Genomic DNA, 14660 nt, shown 5'->3' on the forward strand with positions numbered 1-14660 from the left:
GCATCACTTTTTTTTTTTTTTTTTAAAAACAATATCATGGCTAAAAACCAAGCTAAATTAGATCTCTGCAAGGGAATAAACCAGAGCAGCAAATAGTGTCCCAAATGTAGAGCTGTGGCCAAGGGAACCAGCCCTTGCTACTGGGACTGTGGGGTTGTCAAATTCACATGACACAAGGGAAAAGAGGACTCCAGCATCAAGGCCACTTACCAGGACTGGCAGTAGCTCACAGCAGTACTTACTTGCAGCATACCTATCACCTGTCCTTAGGACAGAAAAGTCCCACCCCCGTTTCCAAGAGATGACAGTATGAAAGGTGTGCAGCCCTGTTTTCCCTGGCTTTGCTGTTCAAGCTGACCTGCAGTACCAGAGGTACATGGCAAAGATGCACTGCCACGTCTTGTTTAGATAGCACAAGAGAAAAGTATGGGCTGGCAGCAAGCATCGCCCTGCTAAGCTGTGGGTAGCAGCAATGCCTCCGACTGCAGATCATGTTATATAGTTGTATCTACTTGAGGGGAAACAAGAAGGGGCTTTTATGGTGCCCTCCCAGCACGCGTGCTGGCTAGAACAGTTTGCTGGCAATTAAGCTGCTTTTAGCCCAGAGCACTTGTTTACAAGCATCACGAGGACATTTCTGCACTGTGAGAAGGAGAGACTCCCATTCACTGAAGATGACCACCCAACATGCAGCACGCTGGTGCCACCACCACAGGCCTCTACCGAGAGCTATCGGCACAATCCAGAGTTAAGCAGCAGTAAATAAGCAATGGTACAAACCACAGACCCAAACCAGACTGTCATACATTTGTATGTTTATTATTTCAAAGTACAATATATACATAAGGTATAGTGATATCTTCAAAAACTTTATACAGAAACAGGTATCTACAAAATTAAATCAATAGACATTCTGTGTATATTCAGACAACATACATACATATATTGGAAGATTCAACATAGTTTCAGTTAGAACACGAAAATGGGAAGGAAACCCCCATCCATCTGGGAAAAGCTCTAAATACCACCCAGGTCCCCCTGCAACGCTTGACAGGTTTCAGGTCGTTGTGGAGACACGGTAAATCTGATTTCTAGTGCCACCTACTGCTGACATTTACCATCACAGCCGGTTCCATTGACAGCGGGAAGGGTGGAGGAGGCTCATTCAGACAGGCCTTGTTCTCTGAACCCCTTCCTAGATTTGGGTCTCTGCAGCATGCGGGCACTCAGCTTTACACTCGGTTCAGTGGAAGCCAGAGATCTGATTTTTTAATTTTTTTTTTATTTTTTTTAGTTATGAACAAAAATATTATAATGAAAAATATTTCAAGAGAGTGTAACTTCAGTTTTAGTAGCTGGAAATACTGCAGGTGATGCCAGCAACAAGTGAAGATGATAACTTATCTGAGGAATAAATCGGTCTCCACTGCCTTCTGGAGACTAAAAGAAAAAATATCGTACAAGTCTATATGGCAGAAAACGAGTGCTTTCTATAGCATAAAATGGTATTCTTCAGTTCAGAGGGTCTGGCTTTAGACAATGACAGTGCTGGATTTAACAGAGGGTGGAAAAGCACAGGCAGCTTTCCTGTAGGGCCTCTAACAACAACTGGATGTGCAATGTTTGAATTCAAAGAGCACCCTGAATATTTAAGAAACAGATGTTTAAGCCTGTAGGACACAACTAGCTACAAGCTTGGTATTTTCAAAAGCAGCCTGTGGCAGTTACATGTCTAATGGACACTGAATTTCAATGACAGGTACGTAGCTAACTGCTCCAGGCTGCCTTCAAAATTAGTTTATCAGTTTCTCTCTAAAATTCAGTTTATCTAAGGACAGTTTTCAATCTCAGGCTCATAATATAAAGTTTCCAAAACAAGGGTAAGTGAAATGCGATTGCTATGCAAGCCTTGCACCCACTCTGCACCAGCTCGTGCTCACCTGTATGAACCGCCCCGCAGAAGCACATCTTTTCACAGAAGTGTTCTTGTGAACACCAGCACCGACAGTATTACACTCCTGACAATCTACCCTATGGAAACAACAGACAGGTGACTTGCCAGCAACATTCTTATGGCTAATACACCACTGCCTCTCAGAAATGAGCAACATTATTAAGCAAAGTTGCTGGCTGACCCTGTCAGGCATTCATCACATTTTGGGCTTACTGGATAGAGAGTCATTTGCCACTGTGCGAGCTAGAATGAAATTTTCATCTATAACAGGTATGTTTAAAATAATGCCTGCAGAAGATGACTTTGGTCCATGAAGACACTGCACAATAAACAACGTAATATTTTGGCTGCTTTGTGTGTCTCCATAACCAAGGAAAGTCTGAGAAGCTACTAGTGCTACAGAGAGGAAGCAGCATTTCCAGCAGGGCAGGACAGCTAACTAGGTTTCTCAAATAACTTAAAAGGAGAAACAACCATGCCAAAAAGAAATAAGAATTTCCACAATGTCATTGCACTTATTCCATCTGCATCCACACTTCTCCTTCATTCACATTGTACACCTGGAGAACATACATTAAATGATTACAGTATTAACATGGTATCGAAAATACTGGAGTCATTCAGCTGAATGCTTGAAAATATCCAGAGATCTGGTACATTAAAGCATGAAAACACAAACATACAAGAGCTAAGCTATGTTTTAACATGCAAATTTTTCTAAATACTTTCAGCAGAAGGTCTAGTTCAGTCACGAATAACTGCCTGTTCACTTCCTGGAAGCTGGTGACAAATCTGTTTCAGCAGAGCCAGGTAGTTTCCTCTTCACATCACTTAAAAAACAGTAAAGCAGAGGTAGTCCCATGACTGCACTGGTCCAAATTCCCTAACGTTTCAGATAACCATTGCTCTCAGGAACTAGAAAAATATATGTATAAAAAACCACCCAGATTAAAGGCTCACAGTTTCTACAATGCTCGGTCAGGTTTTAAGTAGTTTGTTTCCACCTTCCCTTTCTAAAGAAATACTTAATCCTTTGACGCTGAAGGGACCTGCTATCCAAGACTCCTGAAGCTCTCTAAACCACAAACCAGGTTTTGATCCCATGAGGACTTTCACAGATGCCTATCTTTAAAGTAAAAAGGAAGTCTGTCTTGAATCAAACTACTCAAACCAAAGCAGGCCCTTTTGCTCAATTTGGTTCATTACAAAGCTCAAGTGACTCAGTGGCACCTGAAAATGAGTACACACCCTTAAGTCACCTAGATGCTTTGATAAATTATCCTCCTGTGTGTGCTGCCAGATTCAGGCCCCTTGTTTTGTGAATGATGCAAATGGTGCCTGTGGTAAGACAAATTCTGTGTCCCACCCCCCCGCCCCCAAGTATCCTTTCTAATTAAAATAGCTGAAGCATTGCTATTGTAAATGTACATTGAATCTTTTTTCATGATAATAGGAAGTTCAAGTATTTAATAAAAACCCAAAGTACATATTTACACTGTGATCTGGTCAATTCATTTTGGTCAAAAGGCAATAAATACAGAAATCTATGCATTTACTGCTGGAATAGATATTTCAAATCCTGTAAATTACTTATCCTGGAATTAAAATATGAACATGATGTCATGACTAACCAGAATCTTGTCACCTTGATACTCTTCCTCCATCACCCTCTCAGACACTGAAGGATTGAATAACAGTTCTCAGTTCATGCCATTTTGACCAACTAATTCTTCACAACAGTAGAATTAAGGAGTTGTACTGTGAAAGTGGCACAGAAATCTGTACAACCAATAGATTAAAATCCCATTTAGATATATTTCCTATTTCTTACTATTACTTTCACTAGCTGGTCTAGCCACAGTTAATGAGAAAATTTAGTTAGCTTCCATTTGTCTTTGAAAACAGATTTTCTGACCACGCGAAAACAGATGCAATCACGATGTCTACCTGTACATACGTAACAATGGGCAGTTAAAACTCCTTACTTTTTAAATGCTGTTAGTTATGCAGAAGGCCAGTGAACTTTATTAACCAATTATCTGATATCAGACTTCTTTAGATCTGTATGTCTGAAGATCAAGGGTTTACAGGATTTATTGAATTGACATTTGATTCAATTATATATACTCAACAACTGAGTTTGAAAGCTTCTTAATCCCTTAATCTTACTGTTGCTTCTCTTCTTTTGGATAAAGAAACAAGCCATTGAATGTTAATCTAAAGCAGAAAATACGCAATATCATGGCCACCACTTAAAAACCAAAATTTTGTTACAAAGCATTTTTCCATGCGTATGTCAAAAATGCTTAATCAACCTAAATATCACAAATAATATGGAAGAAAGGAAATAATGTCTGAAAGCCCTTAAAGCTCATTAACATTGGATATGTTCAACAGCAACTAAGACAGAATTTGTTGTATTTTTTCAAGCTCCATCACTACAAGACTGATTAATTATACCGGGCAGAAATTAAAATCTCACTGCAACTCACTCAAAACATAATATGCACTGCAAAGCATCTGTATGTCATTTCAAATAAAAGTTTTAGATAAATGTAGTGTGTAGTAAAATTCAGCAGCACCTCAGGCTGGTATTGAGTAGACAGAACCACACTGATGCCAAACCCCATAGATCTCTCACACAAGTAAGGACAGCCTGTATGGTTAAAGGCTGTATATGCAAAATACCGGATGCTTGTGCTGGCAGGCAATCAAATTTCAGGAAACATGTAAAAAACAGTGGTCTGTAGCACCTGCCTTTTCTGCATCTTCATGTTGGTTATTCCATAAAAGTTTTAGTTATGTCTGCTTTATTCTCTGTTCCAGTTCATGCTTGTGTTTAATAAGCCGTTCTATTTCTGTTCCTAGAGTTTGAAGGTTTTCCTTTTGGGGAGGAAAAAAAAAAAAAAAAAGAAAAAAAGATAGGGTAAGTTATACAGGGAAAATGAGCCATTTGGCACAAAATGCACTAGTAAGTTAAAATTACTGTTTATGTCAGCAGGTTGGTACTTTCAAGTATCCAGAACAAGCACGAATGATTAGACAGAGTTGGAGAAAACCAAGCTCATTTCCATAAAGGATGCAAAGCTCTCAGCAAGTCTTTTTTTGCAGTTACTAATACTCTACAGGCCGCCTAGACAGCGTTCAAGGGGAACGATAATTACAGGAAGAGATCTCCAACTTCTGCAGAACACTGCTGTCTGGCTGGCAGCCTGCACAACATTTTCCAGCCTGCCATCTTTCCCGTGCAGCAGACATGCTGCCCCAATAGCTCAATAGGGTAGCCAGCTACTGGCACAGGGCGAGCATGTAGGGCCCATGCCCCTGGCTCCAGGTGACTGGGGAGAGCTTGGAGAGGCCCTTCCCCGCTGAATGCACAGGCAGCCCAGAATTCATTTCAAGAAGCAGCCTGTTAGTGCAGCATACTACACGGGTCCCACAACAGAGCTTCAGCATGGATCATGTTACATAACTCTCTGATTAACCCAGTGCTATCAGTGGCACCAATTCACAACGAGCTGACTTCTGAAAAGCCTCCTCCTTTTAACAGCATGCATCTCTTTGAAGGCAGTATTTCAGAACCTCAAGAATGTGTGGAAGAACTGGCATAGCTACTCACTTTCAATGTAATATTTTTCAGTAATGTATCTTCCAACACAGCCTGTAGCTTCCTGTTTATCTCTAAGGAGAGTTCCAACGTGAGACCACTATCTGCAGGATGAGATGTGTACAGAGATGCCATAATCCCACCCCGTCTACTCAAGTGTACTTTGTTGAAGTCAGAGGCCTCTGATGATAGCGTTCCAGCTTCTTCCCGCAAAATGTAACTCTGAATAATTCTGGGGGGAAAAATAATTTTAGAAATATAACATTACAAGGCAGTGAAAAGTCAGCCATGGAAGTAACTTCAGATTCCTGACATAAGAGTAATTTTCTTTTCAAGCAGTACTGTATTAATGAAAAGGCAGTAAAAATCAACTCCTGCAATTTCTAGGTCAGAGGAAAACCTGGGATACCAACAGTGCTATAGGAGATGCTGGTAAGCCGAGTCACTACAATGCACAAGGTTTACATATTTAGAAGTATTTTGAGAAAGTAATATTGCTACTGGAGCAAAAAGGTACTTAAAAAATGCCTCTACTTTTTCTTTGCTGAAAGACTCCACACAGGTAATCTTAAGCTTTCTACAGATGAGGCAAAAATTACAAAGTCTCTGCTCAAGAGTCTTCACAAGCTGTGATCATGTTCTGTGGAATGGTACCAGATGGGCATAAATAGGCTCGTTAAGCAAAGGCTAAACTTAACAGACAACTGTACTTTCCAGAGGAAGGTATATGCCACAATTTCTTCCCCTCCTAACTGAAGTTCCAGACATCATGCTGTAAGACAAGATTCCACTTACATGGAAATCCTGTCTCATGTTAAATATTGACCACTTTTGGCTCAGATAAATTGTTTGGTATGCATGCCAGACTACCATCTGGAATTATGCAAATTCTCCTTCCAAAACAAACACTTATAATCAGCACCCTTTTATGCACATGCAGAGAATGGACTCTTCTGTTAGCCAGTGGCAGCAGTCCACCTCAAATCAGCCACCTGGTGACCATTTTGCTACCAAAAAAACCACTTGCACCAGCCTATTCCTCCTGAAAAATTTTAGTAATAAACAACTTGACAATTACTGTAACTGCTGGGGAAAGATAAGGAAAAAAAAGGTCAAGACTAATCCTACCTTTGAGATCTACTTTCACTGCAATATTTTTGTTGTTTTAAATATTTCCATTTAGACAATTACTTGTCTTGCATAAAATCCAGAATACTTGTCTAGTGTACCAGCTCAACACTGAAAAACTGTACGAACAGAATCCAGAACATACTTTGTTTTTTTCCTGATTTCCTCCACCAGTTGTTTAATGTGATCCTCCATAAACTCCATCTTTTCATTTTTTCGAGCATGTGCCTTCTGCAGCCTTAGTATTCTTTCAACCAAGATAGACTTGTCCACCTCTGGGAAGCTATCCACAGCTACTGAAGATCCAATATTCTCAGGTGACCGATCTTCATTGCTGCTGCGCGCATTAAGGGACCCTGCCAACACATACATATTTGTAAAAGCTCTTTCTGCTTTCATACCAGGTAAAATGTCTCTGCTAGTGCAGTGCATGCATTCATTACATTTCAGTAGCTTAGGGTATTTTTTTCAAAATGTCGGTTTCCCTTATATGTTTGTGGGGTTTTATATAAACAATCCTTATACCATTTAAATGATTCATGCTGAGACACAGCAGTGTAGTCCCCTAGCATGGGCATAGCTCCTTTAGTATAAGCGTGCTTACTTCAGTAATGCTTACTCTTGCATAAGTACCTTCATATTCATTAATATTGCTTTGTACAATACTAAGCTGATTTTAAACATACCTGATTTAGAGTCCACTAAAATTACAACACCGTGAAAACTGTACTGACTGGCTAAAGCCTGATGTATAAACACTCTGCAGCACTGATCACTTAGAATTAAGTATTTTCTTTTCTTTCTGTTCTTCTCTCCAAGTATTCCTCTGTCATACAGTGAGATTACAGGACACTTTGACAGAACTAACCCAACTTAAAACCCTGTCCTGGTTTCAGCTGGGATAGAGTTAATTTTCTTCCTGGTAGATGGTACAGTGCTGTGTTTTGGATTTAGTGTGAGAATAATGTTGATAACACATTGATGTTTTAGTTGTTGCTAAGTAGTGTTTATCCTAAATCAAGGATTTTTCAGTTTCCCATGCTCTGCCAGCAAGGAGGTGCACAAGAAGTTGGGAAGGAGCATAGCCAGGACAGCTGACCTGAACGAGCCAAAGGGATATTCTATACCATAGGACGTCATGCTCAGGATATAAACTGGGGGGAGTTGGTCAGGGGGGGCTGATTGCTGCTCAGGGACTGGCTGGGCAGTGGGTGGTGAGCAACTGCATTGTGCATCACTTGTCTTTTCTTGGGTTTTATTTCTCTCTCTCTCTCTTTTTGTTATCTTCCTTTTCATTACAATTGTTGTTATTATTATTATTATATTTGATTTTCTTTCAGTTATTAAACTGTTCTTATCTCAAGCCACAAGTTTTACTTTTTTTTCTCCTGATTCTCCTCCCCAGCAGGGGGGGTGGGAAGACTGAGCAAGTGGCTGTGTGGTGCTCAGTTCCCAGACGGGGTTAAACCACGACAAACCCAAAGATACTGAGGAAGAAAACAGATGTTGTTTTCAGATAACCACTTCTAACTGGATAGAAAGTAATGAATTTTACACAAATACACTGATGCCTCTAAACACGCTAACTGATTTATCATTTACACAGTTGCAACTGTCAACAGTGCAGTTAAACAACGTTGGAAGCCACTGCTCATTTTTGTTTTGCCTCTGGCAGCATTTAAGAGGGTTCTCTATAAACGGGAGTCCTCTAAGCTTCCTGCAAACATAAAAGCAACAAAATACAAAAGGTAGGCATTTAAAAAGAACCAAAATATATAAACATTATAAACATTAAACTTTAATCTTGTAATAAGAATAAGCACCTACAACTGCATTCAGCCAAGTGCATTTTGGTGCTTAAAGGCTATTTTGTCAGCTTTAATGGGAGGCTGCCCACACACTGCATATGCACAAACCACAGAAAGAGCAAGGATCATGGCAGCACACCACGGCAACCTTATTAAGATCAAAGGATTGTTTTGGCCACCCTGCTATGTGCTACATTACCTGATGAACTGGAACGGCTCCCCATGCTGCTTACTTCTTTGTCATAATTACCATTTTCCATCTGATCCAATTTCCTCCGTGCTAAAAGTATAACATAATTATGGTTACCAACAGCAGATTAAAAACCAAAAATCATAGTGTTACACAACATACAAAAACTCTAATCCTCTCTGATCTGCACCAATTTAACATGGCATGACAACTGAAAGGTAATGGTAGCAACTATAAAAACCCCAAAACCAAACAGCCCCCCTCCCCTCCCTGCATACAACCATGAAGCACCTGGATGCAACATTCACCATGATCCCTACACCCTGCAGCAGTTGCCAGTTGAAGCAGGTAATGTCGTACATAGGAGTAACTGGGAACAATAAGACTTAAATTTGGTTTTACTTTTGATTAGGACTGCCATGTAAATAAGTACTGAATGACAGAATGACAACTCTGTTCCTGGATCTCATAACTATATCACTATGGGGAGCTCAGTGTAGTACTTGTGCCAGAAACATCACTCATTCAGTTGGGATCAAGAGGGAAAGTGCACAGCTGTTCATATATGTACAAAAAGAGACATGGAACTTGTCTTGCACAATACCAACAGGATCTCTTCTTTCAAATACATTTTGAACAGATTTGATTATATTCAAATCTATTTGCATTCAGAGCATATGCATTATCAGGTATTTAATGATTTCTGTTTGTTGACAAAATTAGTCATCAGTCTCTCCACATTCATCTTTAAAAACTGAAGCGCTCTGTTTAATATACTAAAAAATAACTGTCACCAGCGATTTCTGATACAGTCAGCAACTAGGAAACTTCTAGCAACCTTTGAATATACCCTTACACAGGCCAGGATCCATATATACCCACAGTGACATTTCAGTAGTCCCATACATGGTAACAAAGACTAAGCTCTTTTGAAATAAATCTTCCATTTTATGTCTAAATATAACTTTTAAAATGTATTTAAGACTGAAAATTGACACTAAGGCCTGTTTCCTATAACTGCAGTTTCCACGAGATCTAACTTGCTTGTTCACTCTCATTCTCTTTAGGGACAGGGAGAGCTTGAAGGGCTACACTCAAGCAGTGGGCATACGCAGACAGTACCCTAGTCTCTACCAGACACTGTGAAGTGGCTTACAGATGGGGCTGACTCATTATATCTGAAAATAATTTCAACCTAGCTGAAGTTGCTTTGTGAGATCTTTCAGGTTTGCTGCATGCTTGCGCTTCTGGGTAGCCAGTTCATCTTTCAGTTCATCCACGTGGGTCTTCAGCGCTGTTAGTTCTTTCTGCTCTGAAGCTAGCTGAGCCTGTAGTGTCTCAACCTCTAGCTTTCGCTGATCTTCCTCCTTGTGTAACTTGGTGGCCTGAAATTGTAGTTTTATTTTCAGTCATATACAAAAAAATTCCAGCCTAACCATACTGTAGGCTCAACAGCCTTAACTCTGCACTTTTCACCTGAGAATCATTCATATTTTACATCTATTATTTAGGCTAAACACTACCACTGCAAATGAATATGCAGCACAGTGCAACACTACAGTAAGACTCCTGAACAATCTCCAAAACTTCTGCACGATACAGTACAGAGCCAGGCAGAGCTGTACAGTGCAGTCACATTACCTTCTGTGACACACTAAGTATATTAAAAATGCCATTAATCTCATAGTACAAACAGGACCTAAGAAACAGTTTATAGTAATAAATTTCACAGACAAATTACAACCTTTTGATTGTTTCAGTGACACTTGCACAGAGAATAACTCTGTACTCCCAGGAAGAGCAACACAATAACACTCCATTCCAGTGCAGTGTGCCTCAGGATTTCTCTCCTCTTAGAAACACGAGGTGTTCATATCCCGCTGCTATTATTCTATCAAACTGGCAAACTCAACAAGAAATTGCGATCAGGTAAAGGCACAAGGTGGAATTCATGTGCCACGTCTTTATCGGTAACAGACATCTTACTAGTGCAAAAACGAAGCTGCACACCGTACTCACCAGATCATCTTTAGCCTGTTGAACGCATTCCAGCTGATTCTGCAGCTCTCTTTCACTGTAAGAAAGCTTATCCAACTGGCTCTGTAAGGAATTGTTTTCAGACTGAAGCTGTGCATTCTTACTGGTTAATTTTTCAGTGAATATCAATAGCTCAGATTCTCTTTTCCGACTACCTTCAATGTCCTTCTGGAGATCAGCTACCAGAGAATTGAAACCATCTACTTCTTCCTTTAAAGCATTGATTTCTTGTTCATCTCTGTCAAAACAATAGTATCTTATTAGGGATAACCTGAGCTTAACGATATGAAACCTTACTGAAATAAAAGCATTCAGGTCAAGACCAAATAAGGCAGAGGAACAATTAATGGCCCTGGGGCATCTGTTAGTCACTGGATGGCTTTAAATGCCAAGGGAGTTTGCAGATTCCATTTCATGACATGTGCAGTGCTAAAGTGACAGATAATTGTAACCCACATGCAGAAGGACATGTAGTCATTAGCTTCCACAAGGAAGATCATCTCTCTGTATTCAACTTCATGAGCTTCAGTATAGGGCATAAACAAAACCCTCAAAAACAGATGCTGCAGATAAGAGGAAGGTCTGCAAACCCAACAAAGGCAGTCATTCTGTAAGAGGACTTGTCTTTAAGAGATAGGGAAATACTCCGTTTTGAGCTTCTCCAGGACAGCAGTATAGTGACTTCTGAAACATCCTTATCCAAGCAGTGCAGCTCCGATTCAAAGGACCTGTCTTACTCCATTATTCCTCCCCCAATCCTCTACAAAAGTTCTTGCTTCTACTGAAGCACTCCCATTAGGAGACATTTGATCTATCACCTGCAATCCATTTGAGTAAGAAAGGCTGTATCTTCAGTTATGATCAACATTTTAGAGAAAGTGATTTAAATTAATTCCAAAATTAAACAGCTGTTAAAAGAGTTATGGACTAAAAATGTCCTCCTCATTTGCTCTTGTAATATTATTTCATTAGTTATTCAATCATAGGATGTTCTACACCTTTCTAAAACCTTACGTTCCAACATCAGCAGAAAACCCCTCACCTCTCTTTCTCACAGGGAGCATGTATATTCAATTTTTAAAATAAAATTAAAGTTATACAAAGCAAGGGCACACATCTTACTTAATTCCCTGTCAGACAGGGTAATTACCAGGAGGCTCAATTCACCTTAAGTCAACAACCCCGTATCAACATGTTTCTTCAAGTAGAGGTGAGGCTCAGGCAATCCAAATAATTAATAATTCTGAAAATGAACTATAATTTTGCAAAACTAAGTAAGTATATTCTACTAGAACTCCACTACTATAAATTATATACTTCCAGCTACCAAAATGAGGAGTTCATGTGGTTAATGACAACGGAAGTTAGCTAGCTTTGCACTACCAAAGGATAACGTCAAATATATTGCACCCTGCATTTATAGTCTGTTTTAGGCTAAATCCACCTTTCAGAAGACTTAAGACTGAACAACTACACCACTGATTTTTTCAGCCATTTATGCTGCAAAATATCTCACCTATAGTTCCCATTTAAAAACCTATGCCAGAAGGCTATGCTTCTATTTTACATTTCCAAATTATGTTGTTTCCTTATGACAGAAGAAATCTCTAGTTAACAGTCAGGGTTGAACCAGACAAAATTAAATGTTTAGACCATCCTAAAAAGAGACCTCTAGTTTATCCTTAAAGTTCTCCAATGAAGGGGACCAGGCAACACTGGAGGTAATCAGTATCCAGCTCAGCCATAAAGTTCTTCCCAGCATTCAATCTAAAATCATCTTTCCTGCAAAACTCTTTATTTTTATCCTTCCTCCAGTGAACAAGGATAACTGAACATTCCCTTTATAATGGCCTTTTACACATTTAAGGATGTCTCCCTTCCGTCTTCTCTTCCCCAGGCTAAAGAAATCTGCCTCCTCTATTCTCATCAGGAAAACAGGTAAGATTTTGTGTGAATTAAGATGAAATTCCTTCCATTTGCTTCCAAGAAAGTGAAAGGCTATAAGTTTATTTATTTTACACAACAATAGGAAAAACAGAGGTCAAGATTCCAGGATTTCTTTTTCATAGATGGTAACAGGAATTTACTGGTCCAAGTTTTAAATCTCTGGTTGAGACTCCACAACTTTATCAAACATTCTAAGGAGTACTGGAAACATGTTAAAGTCATTCTAAAAGAGAAATAAAAGACAATATGAAACTTGATGTAGGGATAAGTATCGTACAGGAAGGATACTTAAAATAAAAATTTATCCAAATTAGACAGGAATGACAAACAGCTATTTAAACATGTCTCAATTACTGAGAGGAAAAGATAATTGGAAAAACACATTTGTAGTTTCACACTGTGATCACAGTCATTTAAATTCATTTGGCAAGATCCCAAGTGAAAAATAACTGTTATTGGTCAAAGTGTAAGCTTCAGTTGTCTCTAACATATTGCAGTTTCCCTAGAAAGCCTGATGACACAGTGCCAATACAGCTGACCAGCACACAGCAAATGGAAAATGCTTCATTCTCTAAACCCTGAGGAAGGCATATAATCACTGAAATATTTTTCAATGATAAATAAGAACTGTTTGAAAGCACAGGAGGCACATATGGGTGGTTATACTTATCTGACATTTGTCTATCTCCATTTATGTAATGCCACTAGAATCAGTGAAGTGGATTACATTTATATATTCTAGTCCGTATGTACCCTATACAAACATGACTATGTTCAGACACTCCTGAAGTGTCCACAAACCCAACTCTTCTCTGAGATTATTTCCCTTGCATTCTTAAATGAGCACTTTGACACAGCAGAATGAATTCCAGTCCATTAGAAGTACAAGTGGTCCCTACTAGCTGAATGCAGCATCTGTCAAATAAATAAAATTCTTCTTGTTAAATACTTTCATTCATCCCCCACAATTTTCCAGCAATCTATCTTTCCAGCTTAGTTGCTTTTCCCCAATCTTTCAATAAAACAAGCACTGGGCTGACACCTAGAAGACATAACTTCCTATAGAGAATGCCAGAAATCAAGCACTTCTTATTCTAATAATGAAAGATGTTGAATTAGATTTATCCATCTCAATCGCCTCATCTTATAAGAGGCTACCAAGATTATCTCTACCAAGAATATCGAGCAATATTGATTTAGATTAGAAAAACACTTAAATTAGGACATGGATTCTTCAAATTACAGTACATTTTAAAGCATCAATAATTTCAATACAGAAAAACTTTCCACATCCCAGATAATCTTTCAAATCATTCCTCAAAATGCATAGCTGTACCTCTGATGTTGATCCTGCAGACGATCTACAGTTTTGACTCTGTCCAGCAAATTCTGAATTTCAGTTTTCTGTCTATTAATGATTTCTTTATACTTGGATAACTCATCTTCTGTTCTTAAACGCTCATCCTCTAGACACTTCACCTAAATAGAAAAAAATCAGAAACTATTTATGCTCCCAAACTTCAGAGCTGAATTATTCTGATCAAATGTCTAGATTGCTGTACAAAGCTCCTGTGTTAATTCTAGTGGTTCCAAGTAGCTTAGAGCAATATCCCAAGTACTTCACATCAAATACAGTCAGAAAAATAAAGACCAAAAAAAAGAAAGGAAAAAAAAAATCAAATTAAACAAGTGTAACATTATTTTTGTCCAAAGACTCACACTTACCAGTTTAATGGATCAGGATTCAAAGACATCATCTTTCCCCAGTTACCAGACCAACCCTTTACTATGTCTTCCTCCCTTTTTCTAAGGTCCTATTGAGCTAAATCCCTGCTCCGGAGAGAGGGACTGGCATGCTAATCTATAGACTGTTCGGAAGTTAAGGATAGTATATACTCCTCATCAGAGATCACATGTATGAACTCTACAAGACTAGTCTCACAGGTAGGAAAAGTTTACAAGTATTTCTCATTTTCCAAAGTTACTACC

The 14660-nt window shown here is 39.0% G+C and overlaps 1 protein-coding gene across 4 annotated transcripts in view; it reads right to left on the reverse strand.

Moving 5' to 3' along the window:
- Positions 1-800: 800 nt before the first annotated feature.
- Positions 801-14660, reverse strand: part of CCDC186 (coiled-coil domain containing 186) — a 39899-nt gene continuing 26039 nt past the window's right edge. For all 4 annotated transcript variants that reach the window (XM_069797030.1, XM_069797032.1, XM_069797031.1 and 1 more), the window contains 7 exons: positions 14008-14150; positions 10707-10962; positions 9883-10072; positions 8697-8777; positions 6835-7045; positions 5574-5793; positions 801-4837 (listed from right to left, as the gene is read on the reverse strand). In XM_069797030.1, coding sequence (XP_069653131.1) covers positions 4754-4837; positions 5574-5793; positions 6835-7045; positions 8697-8777; positions 9883-10072; positions 10707-10962; positions 14008-14150 — 1185 coding nt within the window. In that variant the 3' untranslated portion in view covers positions 801-4753. The remainder of the gene's footprint in view (positions 4838-5573; positions 5794-6834; positions 7046-8696; positions 8778-9882; positions 10073-10706; positions 10963-14007; positions 14151-14660) is intronic.

This window comes from Haliaeetus albicilla, chromosome 11 (assembly GCF_947461875.1).
Source record: "Haliaeetus albicilla chromosome 11, bHalAlb1.1, whole genome shotgun sequence".
Classification (NCBI taxonomy): Eukaryota; Metazoa; Chordata; class Aves; order Accipitriformes; family Accipitridae; genus Haliaeetus; species Haliaeetus albicilla.